This window comes from Rhamphochromis longiceps, linkage group LG23 (assembly GCF_057381845.1).
Source record: "Rhamphochromis longiceps isolate RC_006_pf linkage group LG23, R_longiceps_female_GT1.1, whole genome shotgun sequence".
NCBI lineage: Eukaryota > Metazoa > Chordata > Actinopteri > Cichliformes > Cichlidae > Rhamphochromis > Rhamphochromis longiceps.
The window spans coordinates 4,019,497-4,041,204 of NC_140578.1; the positions used below are offsets into that span (position 1 = coordinate 4,019,497).

At 40.9% G+C, this 21,708-nt stretch overlaps 1 protein-coding gene across 1 annotated transcript in view; it reads right to left on the bottom strand.

The window, feature by feature from the left end:
• Window positions 1-21,708, bottom strand: part of LOC146641026 (disintegrin and metalloproteinase domain-containing protein 10) — a 32,537-nt gene that overhangs the window by 5,278 nt on the left and 5,551 nt on the right. Inside the window, exons 5-12 of the mRNA XM_085397499.1 lie at window positions 16,977-17,062; window positions 16,048-16,170; window positions 11,646-11,738; window positions 11,206-11,374; window positions 4,882-5,045; window positions 1,368-1,539; window positions 1,096-1,240; window positions 664-847 (exon numbers count right to left, since the gene is read on the bottom strand). Coding sequence (XP_085253625.1) covers window positions 664-847; window positions 1,096-1,240; window positions 1,368-1,539; window positions 4,882-5,045; window positions 11,206-11,374; window positions 11,646-11,738; window positions 16,048-16,170; window positions 16,977-17,062 — 1,136 coding nt within the window. The remainder of the gene's footprint in view (window positions 1-663; window positions 848-1,095; window positions 1,241-1,367; window positions 1,540-4,881; window positions 5,046-11,205; window positions 11,375-11,645; window positions 11,739-16,047; window positions 16,171-16,976; window positions 17,063-21,708) is intronic.

A 21,708-nucleotide genomic window follows, 5' to 3' on the forward strand; every position in this document is an offset into this window, starting at 1 on the left:
CCAGACAGGCTGGTCTGAGTATATCCGAAACTGCTGATCTGCTGGGATTTTACCACACCACCATGTCGAGGGTTTACAGAGAGTGGTCTTAATAAAGAAAAAATATCCACTCACTGGCAGGTCTCATGGATGAAAATGCCTTGTTGATGTCAGAGGTTGTGTCAACATATGAAGAACTCTTTTTCATGTCTCTGAAAGATGAACCAGAGTAGCAAAAGACCACTCCAGGTGGCACTCTTATTAGCTCATAACAAGAAACCGCGTGTACGGGATTGTTAAAATTGAACCTTAGAAGACTGGAAAACTGTTGTCTGGTCTGATGAGTCTCTTTGAAGTTCTGCGACATTCTAATGGTAGAGTCAGAATTTGGCTTTGACAAATTCCACAGCCTACCTGAGTATTTTTGCCAACTATGACCATGTCCTTATGACCACACTGTGCCCATCTTCACCTTATAAGGTGTCTGGCGAGTGGACATGATGAAAAAGAAATCTCTGGAAAAGCTACTAAATGAACCTTATACTGAAAGTCTATTGCCATGTGCTGCTTTCAAGGTCAAGATTCACATGCTTTGCAACATTGCTGCACACTTGCACACTTTCCCTCATTGGGTAACGGAGTGTGTTAAGTAACGCTCTGGTGTGGTGGATGTGCCCGCCTCACCCCATTCAGGCAGACACGCGTGCCCTGACTGCACACAGTGAGGTTTTCCTTGGCAGCTGGCTTGGGGCAGAGCGGGGAGAGTCCTGAGCACACGCTCGCTTTCTGGCAGTCTGTCTCCTCGTCGCACCTCTGACCCTCTGGCTTAAACTCGCACTTCTGACCACAACACAGGCCCTGACTTGGACTGATGAATGGAAGAGAAAAAACACCACAAACATGGCTGCACATGAGAGCTACATCTAAACTAAACAAAGCCGCATCTCGAAACTAGAATATAAATAGTTTAGATGAAAGACTGATGATGAATATTTAAATTTATTAACCTCAAATCCATACATGATTGAACTACAAATATTCAGAAAGACCTGAACAGCTAATTACAGTTTTGGAAATCATTTTCGCACACTTTGATGTTGTGTACATGTGGAGTACCTGCAGATTTTACCAGGCTTGAGGTGACACTGGATTCCTACAGGCTCTTTAGCACTGTAGCAGCAGAGATCTGTATCTTTGTTACCGACATCACACTCCTCACCTTCCTCTATGATCTGGTTTCCACAGATGGGCTGATCACTGACTGCCCAAAATGAACAGACAAGCAGATAAACACATGAGCAGATACACAAATACAGATATAGCCTGAAGGCTGCAGCAACTAGTGCACAATGTAAACAGGATGCAGGACACTGATATTTCTTCCTCACCCGTGAAGCAGTCATCTTTCTTCAGCTTCAGGATGTTGCTAACGTGTTTGATGCTGCAGGGTGAGAATTTATCGTTGTTTTCACGCGCCCCGTCTGTGGCGTAAGGAAACATCAGGTACCTGCCTTTACCGACATCGGAGCCGAGGTTCCCGCAGTTAGCGCCCTCATCGTGCTGAAACACAGACAAAACGGCAAGCATGAAGATATTTGCTTCCACCTCTTAAATATAGATCGGGGAATCAACTTCCTTCACTGATCACGATGAGGAGCTTTTCCAGTCATGTCCATCAGCAGGCCTCAGCTGAAAGGGCAGTTTTACTTTTAAGAGCAAAAAGACAAATCTTGAATCCCCTGTCCATCTAATGATGTGTTCCACATGTGCAATAAAACTAGAGCTTCCTCTTTTTCTGGAGCTCATACTCTTAGCATGTCAAAGTCTCTGATGAATTATTAGTCTAATGCAGAGACTTGAAGTGAACATGCAAACATGCTGAGGGAAACGGCATTGATGTGGATATTTTTGCATATGTTTAAGATTAGGTTGAAAGACACTGGTGATTATACAGTCGTCACTTTATCTGTCACTATCTGCAGCTCTGGGTTTGCCAGGGCACTGCAACACAGCAGATGTTGGAACTCTTTCTTTCAGCATGCATAAAACTAACTTGAATTGTGTTTCCACTCTCATGCCTCAGTTTCTTTTGTGGGGGCTTCAGACTTTACACCAAACCTTGTATTCGCTTCTAGTGTATACCAGAACTACGCTTTCTTTAAAGCTGAAAAACAGGAAGAAAAGCAAAGCTGTGTTCAATACCTCTGCAGAAATGTATATAACAGCACTTCCTGTTTACTTTTTGAGCACCTGTAGCAGTCTACAGATGCTGTTTTCACAGACACGATGTGATTTTAGGTTAAACATAACCAAAAACAAAGATAAGTGTTTATACTAGAAAGCTTTTCCAATTCAGGAAAAACCTGGTGTGCTATTTCCTTGTATTTTATGAGGTACTGAATGTTTCTTCTTATACAAATATACATAAACTCTATGCACTACACCCCCCAGAATACAATGAGAAAATAAGGAGCGGGACAACAAAATATTCACAAAGGATAAAGCAATCAATGACTATACAGTTTAAGTAAATATGATTTATGGAGCAGCAACACCTGTAAACAAATATGGGGACAGGGGAAAAACTTAAAAGTGCTCCTATATGAATATGAATAACAGTAACAGAAACAGGCTAGACTATTTAACAATACAATATGTTACAGATTTACAGATGTAAGAAATAGCACAGTACAAATACAACAATACAAACCACTCAATAATAAATATCAAGGATTGACAGAGGTGATTATAAATATATATCTAGAATATTGACAACAACATTACTGAGTAGAAAAGAGCGTGTGCAAAAAGGGTGTAACTGTTGCAGTGTTTACAGTTGTAAAGGCCACGGGCAGGAATGATTTCCTGTGTCGTTCAGTGGTGCTTTTCAGTCTTTCACTGAACGTGCTCCTGTGGCTAGCCAGCATGTCATAGAGTGGGTGGGAGGTATTATCCAACATTGTCCTTATCTTGGACAACATCCGCCTCTACGACACCACCTTAAGGGAGTCCAGCTCCATCCCCACAATGTTACTGGCCTTGCAGATCAGTTTATTTGCCAATCATTGCATTTTGTTTTTATTTACATTTTACACCTGAAAAAAGACGTTTCAACTTAATGCAAATTAAGACTTGCTGCCTAAATCTGCTTTGATGGTTTTGATAGTTATTTTCTTTTTATCCATTATATTAGAGGTAAAGCAAAGAAAAGATATAACTTTTCAGATATTAACCTGGAAGCCAGTCTGATAAATGACCTTCAAAAATTCATTTTGTTGTTGCTGACTTACAGTTGCAAGGTGTAATGGTTTAGATAGTGAAGGTCGCCTTTGCAAACTTTGGTCTTGTTTCCAACCCATCAATGATGTCCTCTTTATATTTCAATTTATCTTTCACCTGATGAATTCATTTTTAAAAATCAGTGTAGAGATACACAGTTTGGAAGAGAAATATTCTGAAAGCCAAAGCGTCTTTTTAATCAAAGTTTCTCCCCATCACAGTGCACCCCTGTGCTTTTTCCACCATGAAGTTGCAGGAGAGACCTTCAGTCACATGTCTTTATGTCTTCCTCAATCCTATGCAGCCTGGAAACATGGCTGTCACAGGAGCAAAGATATTAGAGGGGCCGAGGTGTGCTTACAGTAGTTTAATTTATAAAAAGGCAGCAGGGTCTGACATAGCAGAGCTAATCTGCTCAGGAATGCCTCGGAGGGCTCTTTAGTGTGTGGTAATATGAATAATAGAGAGCAGGGTGAAAAGAGAGTGTGGAGTGCTGCTGGCGTTTTGGGCAGCAGGAGAAAGGTTGGAGGTGTTAGCAGCTGTCACACATACTGAGGTGCAGGCATTTGTGTGCTTATATAACATGTGTGCTGTTATTGAGGTGGCGGAAGAGACTGCCAGGCTCTGCTTATGGACACAAACAGAGAGTAACCATAGGACACAAGTGACTGACATCAGAGCTCCTCCCGTTCCCTTTTTTGAGATGTACCAGTGAGACTGAGACAGGGGTCCCTATAAAAACAAACCAGTCAATAAAGGACAAGGTCTCCAACGCCCACAGAAGTGAATCATTCACAGACAATTTGTTCCAGTGCAAACAACCGTGTGAGAATATGCGACTCGTCACGTTCAGCAAACAGCCAACGACGTTTTATGTTTAAATAAAAGATGGAAATGATTCAGGTTGAAACTAGCAAACAGACATCCAGGATACACTGAACCCATGAAACGTGCAAATCGAATGAAAAGTCTCCTCACGTTTTACCGTCACTCATTAGTACAACAAACAGAAACAGCAGCAGATTTGGCTGCACTAAAAAAAAGAAAAGAAAAGGCATGATATATTTGATTTTGTTTTCTTGGTGCTGAGCAATCTGGCTTTCATTTCAATAGAGTTTTTAACCATGAGTAAGACTGATTCCAATACAGGTAATCCTTCAGTCAGAAATCACCTGGCCTTATTTTGGTGCATGGAGCACTGTTGTCACTAAAGCTAGGCTAATGCTAAGTCATTACTGTCTCTCAACAAAAGCACCATCTGTCTAATAACCCACAATTTGATTTACATGAACATGAAATTGTGGTCGTGGAGCAACATACGCTAGCTGCACCATGGAGATATAGCAGCACAGAAGATTGAGATGTACTTTTTAAAGGTAAGATGTTGAAATGCTATCAGTACACTCAGATAAATACAACTTAATAAATACAACTGAATACAACTTGCTCTGTCTGCAGCTGCAATATCTACAAAAGGCCTCCTGTTCGACCTTCTAGATATAATTTAAACCACAACTGACATCAACAAGTTCCGACATATATGAAAAAATCTTTATATAAGTTGTATGGTTGAATTGTAATCATGTTTTGTTTTTTTTGCTGGTGTTTTTCGTGGTGACTGACCGGAGATCCAAGGCTGTGGCCGAGCTCGTGTGCCAAAGTCAGCTGGACTCGTCGAGGAGGCAGAAACTGTCCGTAGTTCTGAATTGTGACCAGACCTGTGTTCAGGGTGCAGTTAACACCGTTTTTGAGGGTCGCAGGCTTTGAACACACTCCTCCCCAGTTTCCTTAGATAAAGAAAATAAAAGACAATATCTGAGATTGTGAGGTTCACTGAGTATGTGACACTTAAAGTTAATACTTAAAGTAAATATAGTTTAAAAGCTGAAACTTCTGAACATTCCGATTTATCTCAGCGTTCTCCTGAAAAACCTTTACATATATTTATGTAACATTTATGAATTCATCTCAATCCTGTAAGACCCAACCCATCAAAAATAGCCAGAGAATTCAGATTTTTTGGGAACTCAGATGTTTATTAACCCTTAGAACAAAATCCACATTTTTTTTTTTGCTGTATCATTTTTTGTATGATATATTTTGATGATATATCTTTTTTTTTTTGTATTGCATTTGATGCATTGGCCATTTTTGGCCACTTTTTGTTAACAACACTGTTAATTTTATACAAAAAAAGAGTTTTGTCCATAACATGTTGAAATGATGGCAGGTATTGATCATGTTGATGAGATAGAGGTCTCAGAGGGTTTTGTTATGTTATATGCAACTGTAATTAGTTCATATCTTTGTATAGCTGTCGATTTAATACATTTCTGTTTATTTATATAGAAGCAAATCACAACACTAATGCCTTCAAGGTGCTTAATAGTGTAAGGTAAATAATTGACAATAATCCAAAAAACCCCAACAATCAAACAATCTTCTATGAACAAGCACTTTGGTGACAGTGGGAAGGAAAAACTCCCTTTTAACAGGAAGAAACCTGTGGCAGAACCAGGCTGTGGGAGGGGCGACCGTCTGTTGCAACTTTGTGAGTGAAGGGAGCTTCTGAGTGCTGCAACCAAATGATCCACATAGGATTTTAAAAACCACTGAAGCAGCTGAGGAAGGTAGAAATACAGGTCACTGCAAAGCTGTAACCTCATGAATGCCTCCTGAGTTGATAAGGAAGATCTTACAATCACAGCAGAAACGAGCTGCAGATCTAATTAAAGCCTGGCACCTGTTACTTTACAGGGTGATAAGATTGCATAAGTGACCTTGTGCTACTGGAAATACTTTAAAACCAACAGTGCTCTGCTACTGTGGCTCCAGTTTGAGGTGTGGCTAGAGTCAGGTGAACTCTCCTTTTTTTACACCAAAGCCTGTGGTGGTCATCATTGCCTTTCACTTTACATAATATCCATTGAAAGCCATTCTTACAATTACAAACAGCTGTCCACAATCACATGGAGGGATATCTGGGAAGTGATGTCATGTTGCAGCTGGCCAGCCACAGAGCTAGCTTTACAGAAACCAGTCTGATTGGTCAGGCTGCACACCTATAGGTCAGAAAGACTGTTCATTGGATAAAGTATGATGTGAATACCAGTAGTTTGACATTATCTAACTAAATTTTCAGTCTTATAGGTTCAGTTCTTCTCATTGTCAACAACACACCGAACATTGGAGGAGTCTAACCCGCGTTTTCAAAGCACAGCTGGGGAGTTACTTCCCCATCTTTTCATTGGTTCCCGTGCACCCGTGTGTCGGTTGAGGTTGCAGGTCTTGGCAGTCTCGTGACTTTTATGTAACATCCTCTTACATAATGTTATCAGCGCCACCATTTTGGCGGGAAAAGCTTGCAAGGTACGTGTCCGTTTCTGAGAAAACCGAGCACACCAGGTGTCATCGCGGACTGTGGGAAAATGTCGCTGGCATCTGGATCTCCCACCTGCATGTCTTTGTTACGCAGTGGGTGTAAGTGTGACAGGAAGGGTCAGGGACAATCAGAGGTAAGAAAGCAAAAACAGAAGCGTACCCTATGACACCAGGCTGGAAGCAGTAGCAAATAAAATGTCTTCTAGATAAGCGAAGGAGGTTTGAGGCTATTTTATCTTTTGGGAATTGAAACTTTGAGGCTTTTAAGCTTTAGATAAAAACACAAAAAGAATTACGATAGACTGCCATTACTATAAATCCTCCGCATAGTTAAAAGTCAAACTGCCGAGCACGGCTTTTCCAGTCACATTGATGAAGAATGCTGGCTGCTTCTTTCCTCCATTCCCTCCTTTTGACCTGAAATGGTCCCCCTAATTCAAGGGGCTGCATTTCCTAGAAAGAGTGTTACTTTAGAGGTCCCCACTGTGGGTTTTGGCAGCAAGCGTGCAAGCGATCGCAGAGTCGGCCTGCACTCTGTTCCTCTCCTTTTCTCCTTCTCGTCTCTGACACACAAAGGACGCGTACTGAAAGAGTCCTATTATTAGCCTGCTGGATAAACACAGTCTGCATGAGCAAACAATCATCTGGCTCGCTTAAATCTAATGTACACACCGACACACACACACGCACTCACCATCAGCAGGAAACATGCGTGTATATATTGTATACATACACTAACGGTAGAAAAAAAGTTTATATGGTGACACAGCATCAGTTAACATCATAGCACACACAAACACTGAGATGCTTACACAGCACACACACACAAGCAAACACACATGGTTTTAATGTAAATGAGCAAACGCTACAACGACGGAAAGGGTCTTTCCTTAGACCTAAACACATCTGGGGGAGTCGGAGTACCCAAATAAGACCTTTAACAGCAAAAGCAGATGCAGTGAACATTTTGCGTTCCAAAAACAACAACTAGTTCCCAGATAATACGCTGGTACTACTCAGGAAGGCAACCAAAAGTACTGTAAATAATGTACGTCTATACAGGCTTCCGCTCAAGGCTGTCTTTGTCTCCAGAGTTCAATGACCTTGCAGTTGTGTGTGTTTATTTGCTGTGTTATGAGGCTGTTTCAAGCATTTTTATTGGTCAAAGACTAAAGACTTAATCTGACGGGTGTGTAGCACAGCTGTTAATCAGCCGGGGTCTTACGCTTTGTATGTTTTTCAGCTCCAATAATGTCAGTATAACAAAATGAAACTATTTCATTGAAAAGGCTGCCACTGCTGTTTATTTGCACGCATTCATTTTATTACTGCTGTTACCATTGTACATAGGTTTGATTTTTATGTGTCCTTCATCTTTCCTAATTCTTCTCTATAATAAGGAGAGAGAGCAACAGTATTTTGATTCTCCTGCATGTACTGGACATGCAGGAAATTGACAATAACAACAAAAAAATCATTGAATCTTAAGAAAGTACTTTTTTTTTCTAGTTAATTGTGTCAGGAGAGACCCTAGATGATTAAAGTTTGAGGAAGAAACCAAAGAAATTATATTATTCTTGTTATTATATATATTATGGATATATATGGCTATATGGACATATATATGTGGATATATTATATATTATTAGTTCTTACCACTCACTACACACATATTTCTCCAGATTACAGTGTGAAAAATCACTGACAGAATGACGACTAATTTGAAGTTCAGTCACAAGTTATGAGCCCTGCATGCCACCAGTACAGAATAAGGTTATTAAACAGCTTGTTATAGCTGAGATTTTATGCACCTGATCTGAATAAGACTTTTTTTTGGTACAACACACATAAAGCCTTTAATTGGTCTACTGACAGTTACAGAGCAAATAACTGGCCTAATAGTAATTAGATACTTTCGCTGCTTTCCAAACTGCATGCCATGCATTGCATTGTATTTTACTGCACTTTGACATTTTGTCCGTGTTTGAAAGCTGACAGAGAGGCGTACAGGCAAAGGGAGTGGGTGGGGGTGGGTGACATGTGACAAAGATCTAAACGTCCTACACTGAATGCCCCGGCACCAGCTGAAAGGTGATTAACCACAAATAAGAGTCGGATCTAAAGGAGAGCAGCTGTGCTCTGTCTAGCTTTTCATACAGCAATTATTTTACAGATACAAGCTACATTTTCAAAGCAAACCATGGTAATGGAAAAAAAAAACCCCGTGCTTTCTCAAGTTTTCTTTGCAGCATTTCCTTTAAAGTTTCTCCATGTCTAATATAGCTGGTGAATATCCCCTCCTTTGTGTATGTATACGTATGTTCGAGGCCATTGTAAAGATTCATTAACGCTAAACGTAATGTCTGGTAAATTAATGTCTTGGTGTGGTTCGAAACTCTGAGCTGAGCCCAACCCCCCATCTTCCACTAACATAGAAAAACGCAACTTGGAGGGGTTAGAGGAGGAGTTTGGTGTGGTGGATGGGGGTTGTGTGTGTCCGCATGTGTGTGAATGCAGCACTTTGCTGAGGCTGCAGATGGAAACGGGGTCTTTGAGTTTAAGGGCCAGTGGTGAAACCACTAAGAAACTGGTCATACGGAGGTCGAGTGTATCAGCCTGTGGAGGTCAAACCTCTCTGCTGTGTCTATGGGAGATCACATGAGCCTGAAAAGTCCTAACAGTGTAACTGTGTGTGTGTGCGTGTGTGTGTTACTTATGTGAGATGTCACCATGGCAATCATGTGGTGGAATGCAGCTCCAATCCTCTCTAAGTCGTCTAGGAGCGGCTGTGTGTGTGTGTGTGTGTGTCAAAGGTTCAGCGCACCCTAATCGTATGTAATTCTGGTGGTCTGCTCTCACGCCCCTGAGTTTAACCAATCAAATGCTGAATGTGAGACATAGACCCAAGCAAGAACCTCCTACTGCAACAGTTCTCATACATGTGGTCAAGTCCTTCCAGCACACCAATGATACTGCACACCTACGGGAGCTGACTAATGCTTGAACCGTACGAACTAATCCAGGTATACTGTGGCAAAGTGGGATGGGAGTTTATTTATTATTATTTTACATGCAAATAATAAATTCATCATGTTTTCAAAAGAAAGGCTTTGTGCAACATGCAGGTTTGTATGTGAATAACTGAGGATTATTACTTCAATGTCTCAGACCCGAATACTGCATGTATGAAAGCCTTGAAATGGGAGCTGTCTAATTCCTGTAACTGTGCAACATTGTCATTTGAACAAGGAAAACTATGCTTGGATGCATTTTAGGGCAACCAGCACATAATAAAACATATGTGTTTCTATATACAGTGGAACCCCAACTTACGAATACCCCGTTTCACGAAAAATTCAAGTTACAAAGGCACTGAACAGCAATATTTCTGCCCGTGTTACGGCAAAATGCCCGAGTAACGAAATCCGTTGGCTCTGATTGGCTGAGCCTACAATGCCCACAATGCCTTCCGGGTGACAACCCCTTGGCTTCCGTACTTTCGCTTCGCTGTTCCACTTGAACGACATATTGTTGTCCTAGTTAGCATTTAGCCTATAGCCTATCATTCAGCATCGCCTCACTCAAAACGCGCAATGGGTGCTTCAACTTACGAAAAATTTTCGACTTACGAAAGACCCTCGGGAAGAATTAATTTCGTAAGTCGGGGCTCCACTGTATATAGTTCTTACACCCACTACGATACCTCATTTAATGCACATTCTTATTTAAATATTCCTTTTCCAGGTTACAAACTTTTTAACACTGTCTGGCTCATATCCACACATTCTGTATAATTCTGTATAATGTATTTGCATAACGCTGAGCCTGGCTTATGTTCTCAATGCATCCTTTTTAATTTTTCAGTATAGAAATGCTCCAGCAAATATTTTAGTCTCTATTAACTGCTGGAAAATGCTTACCAATGCTAAAAGTTTGGATTTTTAATAAATAATGACATTTTTTGGTCTTTGTAAAACTGCTTTCAGATGAAGATATGAAGATAGCATCATGATGTCTGCTACCTGTGAGAAAGAGAACTGATTCTCTCTGTGTCGTGGAAAAACAATGAGTTTATTTTGTCCAATTCTTGAAAAATGTTGAGTTGTTCCTCCAAGTCCAGAGTTTAGCTCGTATTCGTATTCAGGAGCCAAAACACAGCTTATACTGATGTTTTAATAGCGGTTAATTAAATCATTGTACTGGGGTGGCAAAGTTGCAACGCTAACACTGACTGGTCCAACGCATGATGGTCTCGGTCAATAGATGGTTCGTAAAACTTCTGTAGGTAGGGCTACACGATGATTTTGTAGTCTATTAAACAGTGGACGTATTTCCAGGAGCCTGACTCGCTCTGTGCATTATTTAGTGAATGAGTAAAGGTTCATTCGTAGCCTAACAAGTGTTCCAAATTCTTTGTGTGCTTCTTTTGTGAGGAAACCAAACACAATATTACATTTACGGTACCTGTGGAAACCAGTGTTTCCACCATGCTGCATATGCATTAGTTACATGAAGAAGTCATTTGTTTATGATTTTTGTAAAAGTGCCAAAGTGATTCTGACTCACCGGCTTTGCCTTCCCAGGCAAGCCCCAGCACTCCACTGTAGTCTCTGTCAGTGAGCAGGTAGGACAGGCAGAAGTTGCCCCAGTTGTTCTCCGAGTACAGACTTAGCAGCTTCTCGGGGCCGATGTACAGAGGAGACAGCGGGTCATTTTTATCCTCTTCTGTCATCACCTGGAGACAGACAAACACAGGAACACTCAAACACACCACAGTTCTGAGGTCCTGTATTTCAGCTTATTTTGCTGCTGTGACTCACTTCCACTCCCAGAAGAAGACACATGGGCACCATCACCGACTGATGCATGAACCCAAGTATCTCAATAAAAAGCTTGTTCATGACATGATTTTGAATGTGTAAAAGCTTCACTGTGTTATCAGCGATCAGCAACTGAAGAACATTGCTCAAAGGTTTGTGGAGTTTGTGCACTGTTCTGAAGCTTACTCTGAGGGACTTGACTTTAAAGTTGATCAACTGGATTCCACTGAAGTCCACCTTGTCGTAGATGTCATTCACAGCCCGGATGTACGAGGCGACCTGAGAAACCACAGTTAATGCGAGAACAACAGGAATCTCTCTGGAATTAAGCTAAAAAAAATTAGCTTTTTTGCCTTTAACAAGTCACAATAAGACAAGAAAAGGAAAAATGAAAACATTAAGTGATATATCATAATAACTTATTCTATCTCATTTATAAATAAAAACAAGATTTTCAGAAGGTTTAGCATTTTATCCTTTCAGTGCTATAACTGATATTTTCGTCTTGAAGATAACCTTCTCCTGCTGATTTGAAAAGATTGAACAATAGAAATCTGTTGACAACAATGTGACTGTTATATATGTAAATGTGTCGCGTCAGGTATTATATAAAGCACTGGGTGTTTTTGTTGTGGTTGGCACAGATTGTAACAGTTTCAGCAAAGCATGTGCACACCGGTCACATGCGCAGGTTTGATTCTGCACAGCAGGAGACAAACGTACAAAAGCGCCTGTGGGAAAATGCTCATGAATGTAAATATTGACAGCTTGGATGTAGGAGACATTCAAACTGGGACAGGAGCCTCTGACAACAAGGTTTTGCTTATTTACATTCAACGATCCCATCACGGCATCAGTTACAGTATATTTTCTCACTCTGTGCAACAAAGGTCTGGCGCTGAACCAGAGACAACAAATGTGCTTGTTTAAGGTGGAAAGAATCTGAGGCGGGTCAAAGAGGTGCTGAAAGGGTGGACAGCACAAGAAACTCCAGAGAGAATAACAAGTAAACTAAGGACAAACTGACTTACTCATTAACTGACTTGACTTTGACTAATAAGAGATTTAATTAGTCAAAAAAGAGATTCGTGGGAGCATGAACTCACATCTGTGCACTTATCTTGTTTTATCACAAAAATAATGACTCTTTATTGGTTTTTAATTCGGAGGAATCAGAAAGATAATCATACTGAAGTGGGTTTTTGCATTATCGTATCATCTTGTAACTAAACTCAATTTAAAGTAATGCATCATGTGACCTCTCTGTCTGATTATGTTTCTGACTGCATTGAGGCAATGCGGGGACATCGGCAGAAAGTAAGCTTTTAGCTGCTTGTCTGCTGATGTCGTGGCAGATGGCCCCGCCCCTCCCTGAGCCTGGTGCTGTCGGAGGTTTCTTCCTGTTAAAAGGGAGTTTTTCCGTCCCACTGTCGCCAAAGTGCTTGCTCAAAGAGGATCACATGATTGTTGGCTTTTTCGCTGTATGTTTTATTATTATAGGGTCTACCTTACCATATAAAGAGCCTTGAGGTGACTTTTTTTGTGATTTGGTTCTGTATAAATAAAATTGAATAAAATTGAATTGATATTGAATTTTAGCCCAGCATGTCCTTTAAATTCAATGCCTGCTCAACTGGAAAGTATTAAAAATGTTTTTAGCTTGCATCTGTAAGCTCAGAGTTGGCTTTTACTACAGCTGCAACAGTTGTACAACATTACAAAGGAGGGATTTTCATGCTTTAAGCTTTATGTGTTGTTTAAAAATAAAGAAAAGAGCGGATGCACTGTGCACTGTCGCCTTCTTCTTCTTCATTCAGCTGCTCTCTTCAAGAGACACCACAGCAGATCATCTGTCTCCATCGCATCCTCCTCTCTCACATCAACCTTCCTCCTTCACTACATCCACGAATCTTCTTTCTGATCTTCCTCTTTTCCTCTTAACTGGCAGCTCCATATTCAACATTCTTTGTCCAGTATATCCACAGTCCCTCCTCGGCACATATCCAAACCATCTCAGCCTTCACTTTAACTCTTTCTCTAAACTGCTCAACCTGAGCTGTACCTCTGATATATTTATTACTAATCCTCTCCTTTGTCATTCCCAGTGAAAATCCAAACATCATCTCTGCCACCTCCAGCTTGGCCTAGAAAGCATTTAAGCATAGAAAGCAGTGCTTGTATAAATCGGTGTGAATGGATGAATGATACATAAATATGTCTGTGCAGGTTCTCAGTCCTCCAGGTCATGGTAGTCTGAGGAGTTTGGGAAGAAAGTGACTGGACTTGGTCAGAGAAGCTTCTTCAGTTCTAAAACCAAATGGAGAGTCCCAGGTATTTAATCCGTAGTGGGAGTTGTCCCTTTGACCCACTATTGATCATGGGATGATCTGATATCGTCGTGTTGGTGTTGTTCCTGGAACAACATAGTAAATGTTGTTCCAGGATCAACATTGCAAGTGACCAATCACATTGTTGTGACGTTATTCTTTGGCGCGCCAAGCCATTCGTGCATTTATGAAATTCCAATGTTGCAAGGACAATATCAATTCTGCTCAGCGTTTATTAAAGGGTTAGGGTCAGGGTCCGTTGATCGGCGGATAAAGGTGGTTTCTCGCAGCTTAAGTACAGTTTTTTGTTTTACGCGGTTTTTCCCGAAGTCGCAAAAGTATGACGTCACAACATTCTGATTGGTCACTTGCAATGTTGATCCTGGAACAACTTTTACTATGTTGATCTGGGAACAACACCAACATGACGATATCAGATTGTGCATTGATCATGTGCCCAACCACGTGAGCCAAAGTCTGAAAAAGGGTGTGAGTCATTATCAGCAGAGGTTTCGGGTAAAACCATTGTGTGACCTTGCCCAACCCTTTCAAGTGATCCTTTGAGATCATCTGACGCAAGATGTGAAGCGGGTGTTGAGGTGCCTGGGAAGGAATCTCAAAACTGCACTGTAGGTGGCAGACAGTTGGAGTTGTAACCCACTGCCTCTGTTCAAAGATGGTGGTTTACAGCGGATATAGATGGCTTCTCTTACTCCTCTTTCAAACCATCTGTCTTCTCTGTCCAAAATATGAACTTTGGCATACTCCAAAGAGTGACCTTTGACCTTTAGATGCAGACGCACAGCTGAATCTTGTCATGTCCAGGTGGCTCTTCCATGTTGTGCCTTGTGTTTATGGAGTGGCTGTTTGGTTTCTCCAGTGTAGAGGTCTGAGCACTCCTCGCTGCACTGCACTACATATTTAGCTTGCGTTTTAGAGTTTTGTCCTTGGGATGAACCAGTTTTTGTCTGAGGGTGTGGCTGGGTCTGAAGTGTACTGGGATGTCGTGCTTGGAGAAAAATCGCCTATGTCAAAGCATAAAGCGCTTTGAGTTCTCAGTTAGACCAGAAAAGCACTATAGAAGAACCAGTCTGTTTACCATTCATCACATTTTTATCAATGATTTTCTAAAACTTTGATTCTGATGTGAAAGACCGTGTTTGGGTAGGCAGAGCCAGCCATAGTTATTATCTGCTTGGCTTCAGTTTTCAAAGAGTTGGTGAAAAAGGGAAGGCAAGATAAAGCAATGTAAGCATGGACAGTTCACCATTTACCATGCATTTAACATCTAAACTTCACCTTGTTCTCAGCATGGCAGTTTTATAGCTGTCAGTTATATGTTTTAAAGAACATACTGAAGAAACTATTTAGAAAAATGATAACAATTCTGGCGCAGGTCTTTGCACCTGACAGAGCCTCATTTAGCCATGTTTGCAGCCAGTGCAACATAATGTCCCTGCAGTGCATTGCGCCACGGCTGCTGTGTGCGTCAGAGCGGGGCCTGGCATTTGCATCTTCGTTCGGCGTCAAGGTAGCAAACACTTTTATTGTTGACTATCTCAAAGGTAAATAATGCAGCACAAATTGTTGTCCACTCAATCCTTTGATGTTGGTCGATACAAAATCAGACAAAAGTTTAAGTCGTGACCAAAATCCAACCTTAGCCCAGCATAATGCTCCTTTGATATTTAAATAATATGATAGCAGGTAAAGCCTGACGCCGTGTACTGAACTACTAGCTGGTACATTTACAAAAAGGATGATAAGCAGTAAACAAACATAGATTTAGTATAGTTTTTTTTTGTCTGCCTGTATTTTGAAACAAGAGGCTTGAATGATAACTTAAAGTCTGACTAATGATTGCACTTGTTTCATTAGGATAAGGCTTTACTATCGACGAATGACATTAAGTGACCCGTGTACCCAAAATCCAGGACACCAAATGCAGTTCAGAGTGTGTAAACAAAGCGTGGAGAGTTCTGCCAACAGGAGGGGAAATGTGCTGTGATTTGATGCTCCTGCAGGATGTCCCAATAGAGAAACACTGTGCTCTTAAACGAGCGCCCTGTGGCCCTAAAGGCAGGGGATCTTTTGTTTGTGATGTCAAAAAAGCACAAAGAATCAGAACTATTCTTAGCTCTGTTTTTTTTTTTACATGTTTCTATTTAGATTTTTGTGAATCTTTCTAACCTTTGCAGCAATCCTGAATATCTGAAGCCAAACTTCTTAAGTGGCAAATAAAGCAGTTTTGAACTTCTCACCTGAGCCACAACAGCTTCGACAGACTTGAATCTTTTGTAGTAGAGGTAGTCAGCACGAACGTGGAGGAGGCAGGTGGTCTTTGACTCATCCAGAGTTCTCCTCGCCCGGCTCACTGGTGCCTCCTGTGGATAAAAATGCAAGGACGTGATGCAAAAGAAAAACCGATGGGAGACCGATTTGAAGTTTGTTATTCTCCATAGCAAATATTCAACAGAATGTACTGAAATTACAGATCTGATTCAGGGAGAAAGATGTCATGAAGTGGCAAAAACTGCACATACAAGAGTTTAAGAAAATGAAAGCAGATGAAAGTGAGACTTTCTCAAAGTAAATGTTGACACAGAGCTCGTACTCATGACCTAGTGGGAGCGGGGACAGGTAGTGGCAGGAACACAACTTGGATGCTTAAATGGGGAAAAACATCTGTTGAGAACATCTCATGACCAAACAGTGGAAGTGATGTCTGACAGGAGGTATGTTGTTAAAAATGGATTCATACTAATGTCCCAACATTCACTGTTGACAATAGACTTTGAGAGCACCACCCACTTGGTCATAGGTTAACAATTTTCCACGTGCCCATGGGGAATATTAGATTAATTGATACAGCAGATGTTTATAACAGCTGTTCTTATCATTTTACAGCCAAGGTCGCCTGTGAGGCGGCCGCTCAGCTCCCTGCTGGTCACCACGCTACCGGCGATGTGATAACAGCCTTCTGGAGTTATAAACAGCAACTTACCCGGTGACTCACGAGGCCCAATAAAAGTGAATGAATGGTCAGTTATAAAAGATGAATCAGACACACGAGTGAATTTCTTCCAAAAACAGTTATAGGATTGGCTATAAATAAAGATTACAAAGGAGGAAAGAGGAGGAAAGTGGATACAGTAGATTCTTCATTCAGTTTATGTCTGGATGATCATACCTGACTGGATCTGAGGTTTTGGGCGAAGACGTTTAGAGTTTTTGCAGCACAGAATCCATCGGGGGCAGACGTCATGTATGACAGAGCTAGTAACAAACACAGATATTTACAGTCACAAAAATACAGAATCTGCACTGTTCTTCTACCTCGCCTTTAGCCAAATACACAGAAAGTTGCAGATTGCCAAGCCAATGAGTGACGCTTGTCCTTGAGCACGTTTATTCACGTTGCTTTCTCTTCAGTCATGCTAAATAACTGAGCAGAGATCAAAGGCTTGCTCCACCTGCAACTATTCAAATTTACTGGAACAATTTAGAAAGATCAAAATAAACACATGATGTGATGTACTCGTCGGCCACAGTGTGATCTTTGGAAGATATTTGTGCTGACATGATAATGGTAAATAACTTGCTCTGCATGTTTGTTTCTCTAGGGGCAATGATCAGTGAACAAATACTGAATATATGCATGTAAGAACTGGACTGCACAGAAAAATTTCCTGCCTGTACTGATTGCTAGAACTAACCCCAACCCTGTACCCCAACCACAACCCTGTGCAATCCTTATTCTCTACTAAATAGTTGCATGAGGTCACAATAAAGACTTTACTCCTCTAATAAGAAAAAATCTACAGCTGTTTCTGGATTTTGCTGGGAAATTTTGAAATTCTCTCTTTTAGACCTGTTCCTGCTGTACTTCATTTTATTTATTTTTAGTCATTTCCAAATGGAAGTTAATATCAGCAATTAGAAAAAAGAGCAACAGAATATTTAAAATATCAAGTGAAAGGCCCTCAAACTGGAAACTTACACGAAAATCAAATCACATGATGCAGATCAGTCATGTGGTTCCACTCTTGAATTTGCTAACGATAGCAAAAGCTGGGGATTGGATCCTTGTTGCACGAGCGACCATTCGTGCAGCAATCATGGGCAGAAGCACCCTCACACAATTTGTAAATAGGCCTGCATTTGGAAACCAGCACACTGGTCTGGAGTGAGAGCAATGGAGCCACATGTGGAAATGATGTTATAACTGCTGCTCTGATTTCATTAAACCATTGTCCATGATTTGCAACACCTCTGGGAAGGCTGTCTCATTCAATCTGATGCAATAATGATGGGTCTGCTGCCACGGGGGGTATTGCTTTTGCATGTTTTGGCGCATCATGTTGCATTGAAAAAGCCGCAGAATTTCACAAAAGTGCAAGAAGTCAAAGGGTGCTCACACTGAAAGAGTACAAGGTTTATAGTCAGGAAACCAGTGCAAATGGAAAGTAATGTAATCCACTCTGCATTAATGTTGACCAAATATTATTGAAATCCACAGTTACAGTAGAGTCACATGACATGATGATAAGTGACTTTAAGGGGTAATGCAAAGTTTGTGTGTGAGAGACACTCAGGCATGAACCTACAGTGAGAGAACACATGATTGGATCACACCATTATACCAAAGTCCTTCAGCCAATCAGAACCCCGTAATTCATCCTATACATGGCACAAGTGGGGGTGGGTATAGATGCGGAGGCCTAAATGCTGGGTGTCGACTACCCACAGACTGAATTATTTCCAGACCACATGTCCATGTTCTCTTCCTTAGTCTGTTGAAGAGTCTCACAGCAGAAGACAAATCTTTGTGTAGTCAAACTTGCAAGCAAATAGTTTCTTCTTTATAATATTTGTTAAGAAATAAACACCTTTTTCCAACTGGAAACCAAAGACAGCAACTAAATGGATTTAATTGGAATGGCCTCTTGTACAGTCAGGGCAAACAGAAAAGGATTTTCCCAGATGAAAAAAAACATCAGTGTCACATTTCAGCCAAGACCCTCATTTCCAACAGATGCTGGAAGCCACTTCTACCGTGAAGAAAAATGTAGATAATCCAATCCAGAGTCAAAGTCTTATTCCAGCTTTTTAGTGTAACAGTTACATTATTTACACACAAAACAAAAATTACAATCCTGCCACACAATCACAGAACAGTTAAATCTTTAATGGATGCTCTTCCTGTGCATAAATTGTTGCATTGTGGTGAAGAGATTTGGGTTGTTTGGGAGCAGGTCCAGAACAGGCACTGAGGATGGAAATGAATAAAATATGTGCGCATAGGAGAGCTCCGTTTTTGGCCTAAAGTTACTGTTTTAGGGGCCAGATGAGCTTGTTGGACCCCCCTTCTATTTTCTGGGGGGCTGGAGCCTATCCCAGCTGTACACAGTGGGCAGGTCGTTTGTCCTTCCCGGGCCCATGTTGGACATTAGATCTCTCTTTCTTTTATCCCATAGCCTCTGTCTCTTATTGTACTTGCTTTCATTGTTGTCAAAATATTAATTTAACAAAAGTATAAGTGTCACAAGCATCATCTGTGATACAGTAGTATCAGATAAACTGTTTCCAGGGGGTGAACATTACTCATGAACACATGGTCGTTGCCCAAATTAGATCTTTGATCTAACAGTTATTCAGTGGAGTCACAGTTTGCCCGATGATGTCATTTGCACACTAACTGGGAAGTTGCTTGGTGATCCTACTTCAGATATTTCTCATCAACCCACGTCTTCTCTATTTATGCAATTTATGAAACTTAAATACAGCTAAAGGTACTTCCCACTATGAATGACACTTGCTGAGTATTTGTTTGAAATAATGTAAGAACATTTTGATGCATCTTCAGCCATTTTCACAAATGCACTGAACCTTTCTGAATTAATCAAGACTGAAGTGTCTAGCCACGTTGGAACAGATTAAATGGTATTAAAACAGCAAAATGCAAAGTCTGTGTGGGGTCCTGTTGTGCAGATTTACCCAATGTGAGACTTGCCTCCTGGAAACTCGGATTAGGAAGCACCCTCACCTGGATTTTAAGCAGTGAGAACAAAACTCAGACAAAATACCTCCCTTTGTGTGCTACATGCCAAAAAGGACAACTATCATTTTCAAGAGCTAAGAACTCTTACATTTTCCATCCAGAGCATCACCTGCATGCAACAACTGAAGCGACTTTAGCACCGACTCAAATGTTTAATGACTTTCTTGTATTGCTGGAATATCAGGAGTTCAGCCGGGGTGAGAGTTATTTCTCAAATTCTCCAAGCTTGCATGTAATAGATCAGTAAATACAAAAAAGTAGATGTTTGAAGGTCCATTTATGTCATTGTAAGATTACAAAATGTAAAATAAATCCTCAGTAGATGTTCTGAAGAGGATATATATTGTGGGCAACGACTACTTCCTGATTGTAAAGGCACTTTCAGTTTGAGCAATTACGGACCCAGCAGTTAAACATTAAAAGTTCTAATAAATGTGGATATGTATTACTTTTCATTTAACCAAAAGGAATTTGAGGTTAATAATTACCCATCATTCCTAGGCTACTCCCTAGCAGTAGGAAGTAACTGCAAGTAACTCCCTATGCACGATCTCAGGGGCAATGAGTACACATTCCCTGAAACACTGTATGTACTGGGGTGGCTGTAGCTCAGGTGGCAGAGCAGGTCAGTCACTAACCAGAAGGTCGGTGGTTCGATCCCAGGCTGCCTCCTGGCTGCATGCCAAATATCCTTGGGCAAGATACTAACCCCGTGTTTGCCTACTGGTGGTGGTCAGAGGGCCCGGTGGCGCCAGTGTCCGGCAGCCTCGCCTCTGTCAGTGCGCCCCAGGGCAGCTGTGGCTACAATGTAGCTTGCCGTCACCAGTGTGTGAATGGGTGAATGACTGAATGTAGTGTAAAGCGCTTTGGGGTCCTTAGGGACTGAGTGAAGCGCTATACAAATGCAGGCCATTTACCATTTACTTCCAAAGTACTTAAGATGTCTTAGATGGCTAAAAAGATTCATAATAAATAGAAATGTTAAAAAAGTGAATTCTCATAATCACAATGGAAAGTCAATGATATGTTTAGGTAAACTTAAAAGATATATAAAAATGTAAAACGAAAAAATTTCCTTCCTTTTTGGTATTGTTAATTTGTTACACTGATAGTTATAAACTGCATAATTGTTTTTTTTACACATCTAGGGGGCAACCAGCTTCCTCTATCTTTATTTATGCAGCCCTGAAATTAAACAAATTTGTTTCTTATTGCCTTTTTGATAGTATTTACATGCATAACTTAGTGTTTAGTACGTGGGTATGTCCCTAAGATATGTCTATGCATTTTAACTTTTTTGCATGTAGTTTAATGACCTTTAATGGTATGATTGCATTAGCCAAAACAGATACTGATAATTTGAGTTTTTATTCAAATTTTTAAATGACCAGGACAATACTGACCATCATCTATGGGTGGAAGACTAGCTGAAGGGTTCCCACAGTGCAGACAAAATGACTTGGCACATTGTTCATATGTTCCTTAATGTTACCACACTGCACTATGATGATTTGCTGCAATATGTCCGCTCCTGGCTTGACCTGTCCCCCAGATCTGAAACATGTTATGGCATCAGGGACTGAAAGTTCCTCATGCGTCCCTTGTTGCCTCCACACGACACCCACGGGAAGTGGAAATATACACAAGAGCAGACGCATTATGTCACCCATCTCGTGGTCTAATTTACCACTTTGTTTAGAAGCATTGATTGTTTATTTATCATCTGCAAAATCTTTCACAGCTTCCTGCAGATATGCTGGCCTTGTGAATGAAAGAGCAGGATGTTAACAGCTGCGATGCTATCGCATGCAAAGTTTGGATACAGCTTTGAAAGACGCTGAAGGAACGGCAGGAGGATTAG